The 15,688-nt window shown below is 42.2% G+C and overlaps 1 protein-coding gene across 5 annotated transcripts; it reads left to right on the top strand.

Annotated features, from left to right (window-relative positions):
- Positions 1 to 5,711: 5,711 nt before the first annotated feature.
- LSM6 (LSM6 homolog, U6 small nuclear RNA and mRNA degradation associated) lies at positions 5,712 to 12,726 on the top strand. 5 transcript variants are annotated; one of them, XM_051619737.1, is made up of 4 exons: positions 5,712 to 5,766; positions 7,437 to 7,549; positions 10,946 to 11,059; positions 12,549 to 12,726. In XM_051619737.1, the coding sequence occupies exons 2-4, from the start codon at positions 7,456 to 7,458 to the stop codon at positions 12,581 to 12,583; spliced, it is 243 nt and encodes an 80-aa protein (XP_051475697.1). In that variant the 5' UTR covers positions 5,712 to 5,766; positions 7,437 to 7,455; the 3' UTR covers positions 12,584 to 12,726. The 5 variants fall into 5 exon arrangements, with proteins under 5 accessions (XP_051475697.1, XP_051475699.1, XP_051475700.1 ...); XM_051619739.1 differs by lacking the exon at positions 5,712 to 5,766 and adding an exon at positions 5,950 to 5,968; XM_051619740.1 differs by lacking the exon at positions 5,712 to 5,766 and adding an exon at positions 6,281 to 6,373.
- The last annotated feature ends 2,962 nt before the right edge of the window (positions 12,727 to 15,688 follow it).

Below are 15,688 nucleotides of genomic sequence, written 5' to 3' on the forward strand. Positions count from 1 at the left end.
CAAGTAAACACTGACTCGGCAGTTTCCACATGTGCCTTCCAGTCTGGCTAGTCCAGGAAAGTACTCCTCACATGGACAAACTCAATCATCTTTGTATGCTTATTTTTCTCTCTAAGATTTTATTATTATTTCTTTTTTTTTTTTTTTTCCTAAATGTCAGTAAAGTCTAAGGAGGTTCTGCATAATCTACAAAGATACAATATCAACAGAAACAAAAGTTTTCAAGTCCAGAGCTTGAATCATCAATCTCTTTTTTTTGTGTCTTCATTTTTCAGTATCTTTTCTTGGTATGTGTCAGCAAATGCTTTGAATTTCAGAGTTACCTACACTTCTTTTTTATAGGATGTTGTGGTCTGTGTCAATAAAACAGAACTATTACTGAACTGTGCTAGCTGCTCCATACAGTGAAGTAGCACTGCTGGGTTCAGGCTTAGGTCTCACAATTTCTGGAAGACTAGAAACATGTGGATGGAAAAAAAAAAACCCTGTTTGATTTATTTTAGGCTTATCCCTAATCCACAGCTTACTGAAATCTGTGGTGAGACTCTCAGGACTTTTCTGGGGAGAGGCAAACAAATTTTTCCCATATACGAAATACCTGTGGAGGGTCAGATAAATGGAAAAAATTGGTTGAGAGGCTGGAAGACATCAGGTGATAGTAGATCCAGCCAGTTCCCAGAAAGAGACTTAATTGTCCTGTGAGTCAGATACTTTTTCCCTAGAGCATCAGCTGGATCCTTAAGTGAAAAGGGTCAGAGAGGGACAGAAAGGTGGCTGAACACTTTTTACTCTTGCTTCATCACTGAATTTCAGAACACAGTATGGATTGTTTTGCCCACACTATAAATTAGAGCTGCCCCGTGTTTACTTCATATCCCTAGGTCTGCATCAGAAGCATTTCTGGGGAGCTGGGAACTAACCTTGCAGATGCTTTACACCAACAGGTCAATTTAAAGTAACCATTTCAGCCTGTGTCTGTGCTTAAACTGGACACCAGAGAGTTTTCAATCTGAAGCACATAATCAAGCTGGCTATGGGAAAGTTTACATTGAAGTGTCATCTGGAATTGGTATTCCACACTGGAAAAAAAATAGAGAACTTGTATTTCTTTGATGTAAATAATTTAGAAAGCCCAAACACAAAAGGCTATATCCAAAATACGATGGAACTGGAACAAACTAGCTAAGTGTTACAGAAAATAAATCAACTGGAGCTTCCTGCCTTACTTAATAAACCCCACAATTTTCACGTGATCGGTCAAACTATATTTTAACTGGACAGAAAGTAGGAGAGACAAGCATGTGACAAAAGGTCATTATGTCACTCAATCCATTGGGGAGGACATGAACATTCAAGGTAGTGAACACAATGTAAAAACTCTAAGACAGATCTTTATTAGGCTCTCCTATCTAAAACTTCTAGCACAAGCCAAATATTTTTTAATTGAGGTCCAATTTAAAAATGCATTAATGTTTTAATTGAAAGCATGGCTGGGAATCAGCAGTTCTGATTATCTTAGCATAGCATGAGAAATTATGTTTGGTAACTAACCCTTTGTCTAAGGGGGAAAAAAAATCTTTGATCTTTTACTTTATATGCACAGATAGATGATTACTCAAAAGCAGAAAGGCTTGAACTTTCCCATACAAATGCATGCACAGGAAGATGTCAAACCCCTTAAGGTTCATGAGAAAGCTTGTCCGTTGAGGAGAGATTTCCCAGGAACTCAGAGGGAGTTAAAATTGAACTCTGAAAGCTTCTGAGATCGTCCCTTTCTTTTCTACAGACCTGCAAGTCTAGGAGAAAGAAAGCCTTAGGCTTAGTTCTCACATTACTCTTCCCAGCTCCCTGAAGACCTCCTGACAGCTCCCTCTTCACCAGGAAGTCTGCTGTGGAGGAAAAGGAAGGAGGTCCTAATACTTCCTTTCTGTTGCTTCTTCCTGCACCCTTCAATTCCTTAGTGTCATGCCCCTTACCCTCAGGGCATCAGAAGAACACTTCTAAGCAGCACAAATGGTAATGAAAAAACAGCTCCAGAAGGAAAAAGAAAGGGACAGAGCACAGAGGTTATGCCAACTTCAAGAGAGTTGCGAGGTCAGCTTGAGCAGTCCTGTGCCAAAGAGCAAATCTGTTCTCTGCACCCAGCACAGCCTCTGGCAAGGCATGATGAGAGCCCTCAGCAAATCACACCCTCCAGCTTGCTGTCAGCTAACAGCCCGGGCTCCTTGGCACTGAGGGGGAAGCTCATCCCTGCTCTTCAGCACAGGAGTTGCTTCAGGACTGAAAAGCAGACAAGAGGTTGCAGAAGCTTGTCATGAGGTTCTTCCTCGGGAATCCTGTGGGATAGCTATGGAGAGAGCACGGATGGTGCTTTCTTAATTCCAAGTGTGTGGAAAGGATCTGCAAATTAAGAGTCCTATCCTGAATCCACTGGAGGAGGTTTGGATCAGGGCAGTGGGCTGATAGTTCAGCAGCTGGGATCTATCACTGAGAAGTTTTAGAAGTTTCTAAAACTAGGCTGTGACAACTATTAGTCTAACTATCAGTTAGATTGTGGTACCAGCTCATAGAGATGGATTTGAGATTTCAGGCGGATTTTCAGTAAGTTACAAAGGCATCCTAAGCACTGAGAAGTAACTAACAAAACTTCAGTTGACTTCAGTGGGAACAGAACCTCATCCTCCACTACTCAAACTCCAGAAAGGTAGTGTTTCCTTCAGGACCCTCAGGAAACCCTGCAATAACAGCACTAACCCTGAACTCCAGAGCTTCTCACCTCAACACTGTTTTATGGATGCTGACGTCTCCTTCTGCCTCTACACACTCAGAGGCTCTGAACAAGAACAATTCCCCTGGATTTGGAATTCTTCTTGGCCTCTTATTCAATTACATAATTAAAAAAAACAGTAATTTTTCCCTAATCTAAGGACTCACCAAAATCGATTGTTAAAATCTTGGGATACACTATGACTGTGGCTGGAATGGGTTTGTCCTCTGACACAATTTTCAGATGAGGACTGTTTTGTACACCTTCCTTTTTCCATCTAGTGGTCATAGCCAGGGATTATTTAGACTGAATTCAAAGTCTTCCACAGACATTCTTTTGTCATCTAGACTGTTGTTCTTCTGCATTTAAACTTACATATGTGGTGTGCACTTCACAAGGCACAGAAAAACTGGACACTCCTTTTGACATGTTTTAAACAGTCACCTTGCTCTATGGAAATGTTTTCATTTCAAGTAGCTGGGAGAGAAAAACCTTCCTAACTTTGAAGTGGCTTCTGCTGCATTAAAGAGAGAGAAAAAGAGACTTTTGAATCACATTTCATTTTTAAAGTTAACTGCAAAGTTTTAATTATGTCCTCTGAACAAGGATTCTGTGATGTTTTATGTTTAAAAGTTGGCAACAGTACACGATCCACCGACTTCCATCAAGTTCAGCTGACAAAGGCCCACACAACCCTTTTCTTTGTAACCATTTATGTTTGAGGTGAAGATGTTAATATGGAAATTTTGTGAGCTGGGAATGAATACGAACTCTATCATCATAATTTATGACCTTTCATCTAAGGCCAAATGTAAAGGCAATTGCAATTGTTCTATATCTCAAGGCCAGCAAATAGCAGATGTATGAAATTTTGAGTGTTCGACATAAACTTTTATTACCAAATTATAAATAATTTCTATCACTTACAATGTTCACCTTTCAAGTTCATCTTGATTAAAACACAAGGGCAGCATCACACTGATTTCCATGAGTTATACAGCTGAAAAAGCTCTGTCAGTACACACTAGGAAAGGATAAAGCAATGCAATGCTTAAAATAATCTACTTGATAGCAAGGTATGTGACATTTTAGGTCAAGATCCTTTTTCATCTAGATGACAAACAAAAGAGAATAATTAGCCAATGACATCTTAATTTTCTTTTCACTCTTGAAGTTTTGAAATATTTAAGGAGTCCACTTGAATGTGGATTACTTAAATCCTTTACCTGAGGTCACTGGGGTTTTGTCACTCAGGAAATAATACATTATTTAGGTTGCCTAATAACAGATGTGATGACAATTTTCCTGACTGCACAAGATGGGAATTGTCTTCCCAGGTGTGAGTCACACTACACCAAAGTGCTCACCAACATATGCCTTCCTTCATGAAGGCTAATTTACCACTAGGAACAACAGCAAGTGAGACTGCTTCAAGACCTATGGCAAACCAAGGAAAATTACCTCAGATTCGGACTCGTGACTTGGTCTCAAAACATGAAAGAGGGGAGCTAAGGATACCAAACTTGTCAATCTTGATGCCTGTGATTCAAAATAAATGTGTTTGTGAGGTTAACAGAGTCTGAAGCAGGAAAGCAGGGTTTTGTTGACTGACATCAAACGACCGAAGTATTCACACACATAGAAACTGTAACTAAGTATATGCCTAAGCTGACCAGAAAGCAGCCTACTGAGCAGCAGGCAAAATAGCTCAGCAGGTTCTGATGGCTAGCAAAAAAAAAAAAAAAAAAGAAAGAAAAAAAAATACAAGCTGTACAGACAAACTCATAAAATAAAGAGGAAGACTCCCAAACCATAAGATGTCGCCAGCTGCATTTACAAAATTGTCATGAATATTTACCAGTGCAGGCATGCAAAAAAACCCAATCTATTTGCTCAGTCTTTATCACAGCGACCTGTATCAACAAAAACCAGAATGCTCCCTTATCAAACTATTACTCACTGAAGCCAGGCAGCCAAACAAAACTTTGTAAGCCTGCTCCTCAGAGTAACTATTTTATGTTCCTTTTCTGCTTCAAGTACTAGATGTAATCAACCACAGTTGGATGCTCCTGATTAACATGACGGTTGCCTGGGAACACAGGCACAATGTGGCCCAACTTTCCTGGCCGTGCCTGTGCTTGAACTCTGGGACAGTCAAGGTGAACTAGGTCAGGTTTGCAGATCTTGCCTCTTAAAGCCTTTTAGCCTAAGCTTAGGGGGGGGAAATGTCACTGGATATGTGTTCAAAAAGAGAAGATAAACAACTCCAGAAGGAAGACAGAATATAAATCCATGTTCTGAAAAGACATAGTACATTTTCTTTGTATCACTAGAATTAAGAGTTTCACCAAGATACTGAATCAATAATGGAAGAATAAAGAAAATCCAGTCCAGAAGCTTTCACAGCTGATTAACTCCTGTCACAGTACTAAAGCCCTCAAAGAAAACAAAGTATTTTCCAGACATTAGGGGATCGCTCGAGAAAAAGGGGGAAAGATGGGGAAGACGACAAAAGTTCAGCTCCTCGTTGTGCAGTGTTCTTTCCAGACGACATTAAAACCAAAAATCTCGACTTGTGTGTTCAGTAGGTCATCTGTAAAACGACCTGAACATGACTTTCCTGTCTGGCTCTGGTACAGACACCAGGGCAGCCGCAGGACTCTCATTGTTTTGCTGGTAAGGCCCACGTAAGCCAAGATCGTTTTGAAATTAGTAATGTAATTCTGTACTGGATTATATATGCACATGGGTCAGGACAATCCCAAAGACCATACAGGACGGGCAGAGAATGGACTGAAAACAACCCTGACAAGGACTGAGGGAGGTTGGTTGATGAAAACCTTCACGTGAGCCGGCAATGCGGGTTCAGAGCCCGGCAGGTCGTTCCGCCTGGAGAAGAGAAGGCTCCGGGGGGGCACCACGGCGGCCTGAAGCCGCTGCACGTCGCGACGGGAGCAAGGGGCCTGGTTTCAAACCGAGAGAGGGAACATCTGGCTCGGGTATTACGAGGAAGTTCTTGACGGCGAAGGTGCCGAGACGCTGGCACGGGCCGCCCGGGAAGCCGAGGCCGTCCCACCCCCGGGGGCCGCCCGCTCCGGGGGCCGGCGTCCCTGCCCACCGGGCCAGCCCGAGGGTCCCGTCCCGCCTCCGCCCCCCCCTTCTGTGCCGCAGGTTTCCCGTAAGAACCCGACGGGCCGTGAGGTTGGGCGTAGTAAGCTATAAAAAAGAGAAAATAAAAAAGGAAGACCTTGGTGAGGCCACGGGCTGAGCTAAGGCGGAGCCAGCGCCCCGCACCCTCCCGCACCGCCCGCGGCCGTTCCCGGGGAGGCCGGAGCGCCCCGGCGCCGCTGCCCGGGCGGGCGGTGCAGCCACGGGCCGTCCCGCTTGGAACAGGCCCTCGGGAGCAGCCGGACCAGCCCTTTGCTTTCCGGAGCGGGCCCCGGAGGGAAAACCCCAGCACGGCGGGCGGGAAACGCGCCCCGGGAGCCGCGGCCAGGCAGCCACCGCGGGCCCGCCCCGCGCGCGCCGGCGCGGCGTGTCCCTGCTGCCGCGCCGTAGGGGGCGGGGCTGGCGGGGCGCGGCGGCGGGAAGGCGCGTGCGGGGCGGGTGAGTGCGGGGCGGGTGCGGGTCCCGGGGCCCTGCGCGGCCCCTGCTCCGCGGCCGCCGTTACCGGAGCCACCGCCGGCGCTGCCTCTGCCGCCCCGCCCCGCCGCCGGGGACGTTGGCCCAGGGGCTTCCCGCGGCGCCGGAGCCGGGCCGGGCAGGCAGCGCTGGCCGCGGGACGCAGCGGCAGGACGCGTCCCCTGCGGGGCGGGGGGACCCCCGCGGCTCCCGTTTCCCTGCCCGGGCGGGAGGAGGGAGGCAGGTCGCGCCGCCCAGCCCGGCGGTCCAGGCGGGGCTGGCGGGAAGGCCGATGGCTTCCCGTGCGGGGCCGGAGCAGCTGCCTGGGGTGCGGCCGGAGAGCGGGCGCAGGAAGCTGGCAGTGCCCGGGGTCAGCGGTGGGAAGCGGTGCTGATGCTGAAGCGCAGGGAAAACCCGTGGACACGGCGTTATTGAGGCAGAAATGAGGCCAGCCCGGGGGCGTGTGCTGCACCATGAAGTTCCAAAGCACAACAGCCTTTCAGGTCTTTGTACAGCTTAATCACAGGCTTTAACTCTAAACTTAGGCCTCCTTCAGATTCATTGGAGGGCATCCTTTCAAATTTATTCTTTGCTCCTATTTATGAGCCAAGATAAAAACAATCTCTCCTCCTGCTGTTCCAGCACAGACCTCTGTGTACAGAGCACCTACTGGCTTCTTCTTCCATCCCCCGAAGATCTGAACCACTTATTATGGCTCAGCTCTCTAGTTTTACTAAAAGCATTTTAACAAGAGGTTCTAGAGGTGATGAGGCCTTTGGCTCTGTTGGAAGTTTTCAAGTTGCACAGCATGGCAAAGAAAGGATTCTTAATTTCAGAAGGTACAACAATGCCAAAAGGAAGGTTTAATGCAATGGCTATAGGAGCTCTGTCTCTTGACCTCTATCCTTCAGATTTTGCTTTTTTTCTCTTTCTGTATTTTCTTCTACTGAAAGTACTGAGTCAGGTGACTGCCTGTCTGTACTGTGTTTAAAGATCATATGTGAGTGTGGTGCTTATTCCAGTGTTTTCTCTCAACTTCTCTTCCTAGCTTACCAGAGAAGATCAAGATGAGTCTACGGAAGCAAACCCCGAGTGACTTCCTAAAACAAATCATTGGAAGGCCAGTTGTTGTAAAATTAAATTCTGGAGTTGATTATAGAGGTATGTTCTCCATCTGTCTCTCATGCTGAGATTGGGGAGGCTAGAACAGATGCATTGATTTTGAAAAGCAAACCGGTGTGATCCAGAATCTTGGAGTATATGAATATAGATCTCAGAATGGTGACATTAAAAACAATCAACTCTGATTGAAACTGATGAAAATGAGGTTAACAGTGAATTTAGAGATTAAAATTACTTACCTAAATTCTTAGTATCCTTATCACAGATTATTAGACTGGAGTCTCAGGGTCATTCTTAGTTTCTAAACTGATATATGTAAAAGATGGGTTGGAATTACAATTCCTGAAATTGTCAGGCAGTGCCATTTCAGTGGTCTGATAGCAACCCTTTTTGGAACTACCCTTTCCTTCACTTTCCTGTTCTCCAATTCCCAGTATAGACCTTGGTCCAGAAAAGCTTCAAACAGTTAACTGGGCTATCAGTGATAAACCAGCTCTTACACATGGGATGCAAGACTTACTTACATTCTTGGTTAAAGAAATGCCTATGCACTTTATCTTTTTGAGTCTTGATCCAACAAGAGAAAGCTTAGTGTGGCTTTTGCTTTTAAGCCAAGTTCCTATTAACACAGGGTGAAGAATTCTGGAATAAAACTGCTGGACTATCTGTATGTATACCTTCATGCACTGTATGTAGGATTGTTATTTTTAGGCATTAAATTCAACTTCTCTGTTCACTCTCGGTCCTACTCCCATTAGGATAAGACTATTGGCCTGTATGATTTTTTTCTTTAGTAGTATCCAAACTTAATTGAAACTCACATATCTCCTATTGTGCACAATTTAGACACTTTATTCTGGAGTGACTTAAACATTATGATTCTGCTACAGATCACAGCATGAAACAGGCTTAATTCAATTGGCTCAGCTTAGCACTTGTGAGAGGAGACTTGTTTGTGCTGTGACAAGGAGTCTTAGTATTTTGAGAGTTTTAGATATTGTTCAAAGACAGAGCAAGCCGTCCCTTCATATCCCTTCCTGTTTCTCTTTAGTGTCTTTCAGCTGGCTGAATTTTCAGTGTGTCATTTCTTTGAGAACCACAGTGTCTGAACACTTCAGGTGGGGTTGGGTAGCTGAAAAACTTCAGTTTCTCCTCAGCCTTTGGCCTCTGTAAATTCTTCCTTGTAGGAGAATGCAGCAACAGCTCATTAAAGTCAATTAGATCAAGTCATTTACCTAAAGGTACACAGAACACAGGGCCAAACCCAATTTGGTTTTGGGATGCACTTCCTATTTTCAGAATATTGGTACCTTCTGCTTGGTAATATCCATTTGTAACTACTACAGATAAACTCCTCAGCTTTCCCCTCAACAAAGATAGTTTAACATGCCTGCAGTCAGACCTACCAGGAATTGAACCATAGTTTCTTTAAACACCCTTATTTGTTACTGGATTTTTTTCCCCTCCCTTCCTTACTTCCCTCTGCTTTCCTTCCTTCCCACTTGAAGTGACCCCACGGTTAAAAACCTGTATGCTGTTCTTGTTTGAAAAATAGGCACTGTTTTCTGCACAAATTTGACCAACATTTGTGAAAGCCAGACCTTTTAAAAGCCAGCATCTCAGACTTTTGTTGCAAGTCTGTCTAGATTCTGCTTCTAGACTCTGTTGTTAATTTCATGTCTGTACCTCCACCCTCTGAGCACAAAGAGGGTCTAATACATGTGTTGATGTGTAGCTGTAAAATGTCTTGATTTGCTGGCAAGTGCTGCACACTTGTAAGGGAAGAAGCCCTGGAAAAGTAACTGGATATGTACATCAAAACATCTCTACATATAGATTAAAAAAGATAAAACACTAGCCAGGATGGGCAGTGACAATATCTAATGGCATTAGTGACCTGAAAGGAGACAAAGGAAAAGAGGAAGAGAATTAAACAAGCATGAACGCACTTTAGGAACAAAAAAAAATTAAAATACTGTATTTATGGCCTACTGAATGGTAGCTTATGAAACCCCACACAGCTGAATTTTAGTTTTGGACAAATATTTTGTTTTCTAGTGCTATGTGGAGTACTTGAGATTACTGGAGAGAAAAAATAGCTTCCTTTTGTTTGGGTTTTTTTTTTTTTGTGAAGTTAATAACACGTGGAGCAGTCATTCAGTTTTGCCCATTTTTGTGGAGATAGAAGTAAGAAAAAATTACTGGAAAATCAATCCTCAAACCATTAAAAGTTGACAGGAGAACTTGAATTCCTAATTATTTAATGGAAGATATTAACAGTAACACTTCTGAAAAATGAGAACATGTCCTAGAGGAGGATTCTCAGACTGGAGTTTTTGCCTTGTCCCCAAGTGAAGCCATCACACTATATTTCTCATGTTTTAGTGCCAGGTAAACAAATTAGGTCCTTTTCAAACAGAGGAAAAAAGATGAGTATTTTAGTAGTGTTGGCTGTGTGTGCAAGGATGAAGTCAGGAAAACACACATGCACGATGTAGATAATAAATACAGCTTTTTACAAGTTGTTTTGTGTGCACGATTAACAAATCAGATGACATTCTCTGAGCAATTCTTTACATCTCTTAATCCTCACATTCAGTTCCTTACATGAATAGTCTGTTTGTTCATCAGGCAGGTTCAATTTGTAGACAGCCATGGTTCTGGTCTTAAGTCTGGGTGTAGAGGCTGAGGAGTGATTTTAAATGAAAAAATGCCATCATGCTGCCAGCAGTGAGGCAGTACGGTGTGAACAAGGCACAGCCTATGAGAAGGGAGAACACAAGTACTTCTCTAAAAGCAGTGCTACTCAGATGCTTATTTTCCCAATGAAAATAACAGCTAATGTTACACATGGCAGGGTGTTTTTTTTTTCTGAAGATGCAAAATTAATGTATTGTATTTTTTGTGAGAATGTTTCGATGTCCCTTGAAACACCTTTGCCTGTGAAAAAGGTAGTTTTGTTTACACAGAGACTTGCAGTCAGTCTTTCTCTAGATCTGTAAACATTAAAATAAATTTGAAAAAATTTGTGGTGTCCTGTATTAAAAGGACTATTTTCAGCTTTATCCTTCTCAAGTTTTGATGAAAACCTGATTTATGTAGCCTTGTCCTTAGGTTATCCAGTTACACTTAATATCACAAGTTCTTTTCAGGTGTGTGGCTTAAAAACACAAGTGGAACTTAAACTTTCAAAGTGGAAATATTCAGTCTTTTAAGTTATACCTCAATGCCTTTCTTCTGCTCTTATGTCAGCTACTGGAGTTCCTTACTTCTGTCTTAATTCTTTGAAGACTACTCTGATGTACTGACTCATTTGGCCAAACTTGGGGTTTTAGTTTCTTACACAGGTTTTCTGTACTATTCAAGCATGATTCCTTTGTGTTTATTTAAAAATAAGTTTAAGATGATTCACTATTAAACTGTCACTGTCTACAGGTGTCCTGGCTTGCCTGGATGGATATATGAATATAGCTCTGGAACAGACTGAAGAATATGTAAATGGGCAATTAAAGAACAAGTATGGGGACGCATTTATCCGAGGAAATAACGGTAACTTCTTCCTTGTGCTATTGCTTATTAAAAGATTGTGTCTTGATATTTACTTCTGAATTTGAAGAATGGCTGAGGTGTAAGCAAGCTGCCTGTAAGAATATTAGTTTTAGGCTATCTTGGAAACTTGAACATATCTACTTTTTACTGTCACTTTTCAGCGTTGGTGCTTTTCTTCATTCCTGTGGCCCTTTTTGCCACTGAACTTGAAGTTCATTTAGAGAAGCATGCTCTTTCATAGCCTTCCTTAGGGCTTAGTTCCCAGCTTTTGACAGGTTCACTCTTTTTGCACTTACTGCCTGCCGAGATGGTCTCTGCTCCATAGAAGTTTGTGTTTTATTAGTCAAAGTACTGCATAAATTTATGCTACAGTACAAATACTGCTGACACTCTAGTATTCTCTTGTGGTGCAGTTGTCCAGACCCCCATGCTGTTCATTAGTACTGCAGTTTATTTTCATCTTTGTGAGTAAAGATTTTGCCACCAGTCAAGAAAATCACTTACACTTCACTATTGAGCCTTTCAGTTTCCCAGTGCAGTGGATGGATTTTAGTTCATGTAAAGGACAATCTCAAGCTCCTGAAATGACTCTGTATCAGCTAGGCTGTAATAGCAGGACATGCCAGGAGAAGAATAATATCTAAAACAGAAAGTGTTCACAAGTCAGATGTGAAGAGACTTACTGAGAAGGTAAATGAAACAGAATTTGGCCAATTACTTGAGAAGAAAATGGAGGACAGGAAGGAGGGAGAGAAAAGAAACAAGAACTGAATCCCCTGTGGCACCAGAGAACACAGCACCAGTGTGAGAGACTTTTTTGGGAGGAGAAATAATCCGTGAATGAGGCCAAATGCTTTTTGCAAGGAATTTGGATTATTATGCTAAGGACTGCAGTGATATTGCAGCTGGAGAATCAATTATGGAAATAAGAATCATTTATAAAAGTTAAATGGATGAGAGGCAAGAGGCTGAAGAGAGAAATTAAGACATTCCAGGTTTAGGAGCTTGATGCAGTTTCATTTTGTGCATGGATCTGTTTGGGGGGTGTCACCAGCCAGGCAGGTGGAAGGTGTCTGCTCCTTCATAGGCAGTCCTTAGCTTTGCCTTAAGTGCTTGGGATTTCCAGCTTTTGTTGAAAGATAACAGCATTAGTGCATGACACCCGTCATTGTGCTGCTTAGAAACACTCTCATGCTCCCCTCAGTAATGCTGCAGGGCAGCTGGCTTTGTTCTTCCTCTGTTCAGCCTGCATCTGCCAGAGTGAAGTTTGGCTGTGAATATAATAAATACTGAAGCAAAATAATACGTAATGTGTAGATTTGGTAGCATTTTGTGAAACCTGGACTTAAGTTTCCCGACTTTGTTCACACTGGATGGGATTTATTACACTGTTGTGTTAAAAGCCATGGAAATATGATGTTTTAAATACTCAAGCTCCTGCACATTATTTACCAGGGTCCTCATGTGTGCCACTTTCTGCTTTTCACAGTATTGTACATAAGCACGCAGAAGAGGAGGATGTGAAGATGCCAGAAGGAGGCTGTTTTGTACTTGTGAACCTCTTCAAGTGATGAGCCCTATTTGGTTTGTAGTTAATAATCCACAGGCAAAACACACAAGTGTTGAAGTATTTTTTTAAAATAAATGTAAATCAGTGTAAACCTGAATGTTTTTGTTTCAAAGTGTTGCTTTGTTCCACTGTACAGAAAAAAAAATAAAGGTGAAGCATGTAAGAGTGCTGCAAGACTAATTAAAAGCAACAGCTCATTTAATTATGCTAACAGTTACAGAAATACTGATTGGAAGGTAAGCAAGCATGGAGTAATTGCAAATCACAGCCTTGTGTTGATGTTCAACTGACACTGGGAAGGGAAATGCTAATGTTTTGGTGACAATGACCTGTCCCTTTTGGAAAACACAGGGTCAGCTTTAAATGCCAGTCTTACTTAGTAAGAGTCATCGGGTAAGAAGTTCAGCTGTCCAAAAAATCTTGAATTGTGGGTTGAATCAAGGGATGTAACGGTGACACTTCAACAGTTAGGAGTGGGGAACGGATTGAGTCAAATGGAAGAAAAGCCCTAAGGGTGAAAGGAAAGCTCTGTGCTAGCTGAGGCAGTCAGTCACAGGTGAAGAGCTCAGCTGGTGTGCCAACACAGCTGGCAGCTGCTTCACCTCCTGCCTCCATACCCCTCCCACCCTACCTCAGCTTGTGGCTTTTTATTCCTGCATCTGTACCAAGCACAATGGACTTCTTGAATAAAAGCAGTTTTAACTGGTATCTAAAGCTACTACTCCTGAAAGGAGACTAGGAATTTAAAAGCTCTTGTAAACATGCCATATGTGTCCTCTTCAGACAGTTCACTTTTTTCCCCCATCCACTTCCCTCCAACCCAGTATTGTCTATATATTCTCTTTCTTTATGTGCTAGCCAGAAATGAGAATAAATACATTAAGCTTATAGTATGGAGCATGCACTGGGTGGGGAAACCTGTGTGCAGGCAACAGAGTCAGAACTTGATATTTTGCAACTATGTTCCCAGATAATCAAAGCCCAGTGAGTAAATCCAGCTCAGTTTTATATGGATACTTATATTGCCTTATGAAATACCTTCTCTCCTTTTACATGCAGTCAGCCAAGAAAAAACCTGAACATTCAGATATTTCTTAGACTGGCTGTTACTGCATTTGACATCCAGATACTTGGAATATTTTCTTGTTCCTCAGGACAAAGTTGTACAGTAGGGTAGCGTACCTCATGGTGAGGTTATTTAGCCAATCTTTAAAAATGAGTTTTCTGAAGCCCTGCTTTGTTCTTTGGGCAGTCTATAGTGTTTCCAGAAACAAGTATTTCTAGTTGTGGATGACAATTATGTGAAATGCCACATTGGTCCATTCTTACTAAGTATCAATAGCTCTAATGCAAGCAGAGAGTAGTAGTATTTCAGTTACCCAAGGGACAGAATGTAGGCTACAATTGTTTTTTTGTTCAAGATCAAGGAATAATTCTAAATTATGCAACCAGTAGTTAACCTTTCTACACTAAACACTTCAGAAGCTGCTACAGAACACATGAAGAGATAATTTTCTCACAAAGGTTGAAAAGAGCCCAGGATGCATGTACAAATCACCAGTTTACTACTCTTTAATTGACTTCTATTAAAAAAAGGAAGATGTACCTCCAAGGGGAGCATACAGTTCTCATTTGTTTTGTCATCTTTATGCAGCTGGCAGTTTACTATGTTTTTTCATTCTTGAAGACTGGGTTTTGTTTTTTCTGTTTATTTTTGTTTTTCATTTTCATACAGGGTTGGTTTTTCTCCCCCCTCTTCCTTCTCCACCTTTCTCCCTTTTTCCACCTACTGCAACACATTTTGCACAGGCTTAGATTTACTCAAAAGTTTGCATCACTTACTTTTTAACTGCAGTTCTGTTTCTAAAAGTAGTTATAGAACATTTTTCACTTGTGATCTGCTACTTGAGATCGTCTTATGCTAAACTCTGAACTTAGAAAATACTATGTAGACTACATGCTGAGGGTTGTTTTAATGTATTTAGATCAATAAGTCACTATGATGTGAAGTAGATAGGAAGATTCGCATTAAAGATTAGGTGTTGTAACTCGTATTTGAATTTTTAGAGCAGCTAAAGAAATTAAATGCTTAATTCCCCCAATCCCTGACCTTCATATACATTTTACAGTATTTTCCCCCCTTAATTCAATTTTTAGATCCTATGTGTAAATCCAGTGAGCATTTAAGCTTGACTTGAATTAAGCAGTTCAATGTTTGGATGTAGCCTGTTTTGAGTTGGATAAAACATTCATCTTGGATTTACTTCACTTACCTTTCAGATTTTGTTTTGATGTACTGTGTTCTGTAGGACAACATACCAGCTGCAAATAAATCATACACTGGCCAGACAGCTTTCAGAGTAGCACATGAAACACTATCCACAGTTTGAGTTTTAAGATGAGCCATCCCATTACATACGTGCATAAATATCAAAGTAGAGTAGTGTGGTTCACAAACTCTTAATGCTTAAAAACGACGCAACCTGATTTATAAGGTCTTTATCCCACTGGGAGATACAGATACACTCTTACAAACACAATATATTTTCATACACAGGCCACACCAGGTACTAACGCTTATGTCCTTCACGTTACCTCACTTACCACATCCTAATGCTCTTGCCCCAGTATTTGTGTATAGAACAGGTTACTTGTGGATCAAGCTTATTTACAGAATCACAGAATTGTCATGTTTGTAAGCAAAATCAATATCAACCAACAACACAAAAAAAACCCAACCTGAACACCACAACCACACACACTCCACCAGAAAATACCAGCAAAAAAACAAATCAACATCCGCCCCCACCAACTAACAAACAAAAAAACCAAAACCCAAAAAAGCAAACAAAAAGCCCTACAACCTCAGCCACTGGAGTATACCCTGAAGTGCCACATCTACACAGTGTTTGAACACCTCCAGGGATGGTAACTCAACCACCTCTCTGGGCAGGCTGTTCCAGTACCTGACCACTCTTTACAGAAATTCTTCCTAATATCCAATCTGAACATCCCCTGCCACAACTTCAGGCCATTTCCCCTGGTCCTGTTGTTATTTA

This window comes from Apus apus, chromosome 4, assembly GCF_020740795.1.
Source record: "Apus apus isolate bApuApu2 chromosome 4, bApuApu2.pri.cur, whole genome shotgun sequence".
In the NCBI taxonomy this organism is placed as follows: Eukaryota; Metazoa; Chordata; class Aves; order Apodiformes; family Apodidae; genus Apus; species Apus apus.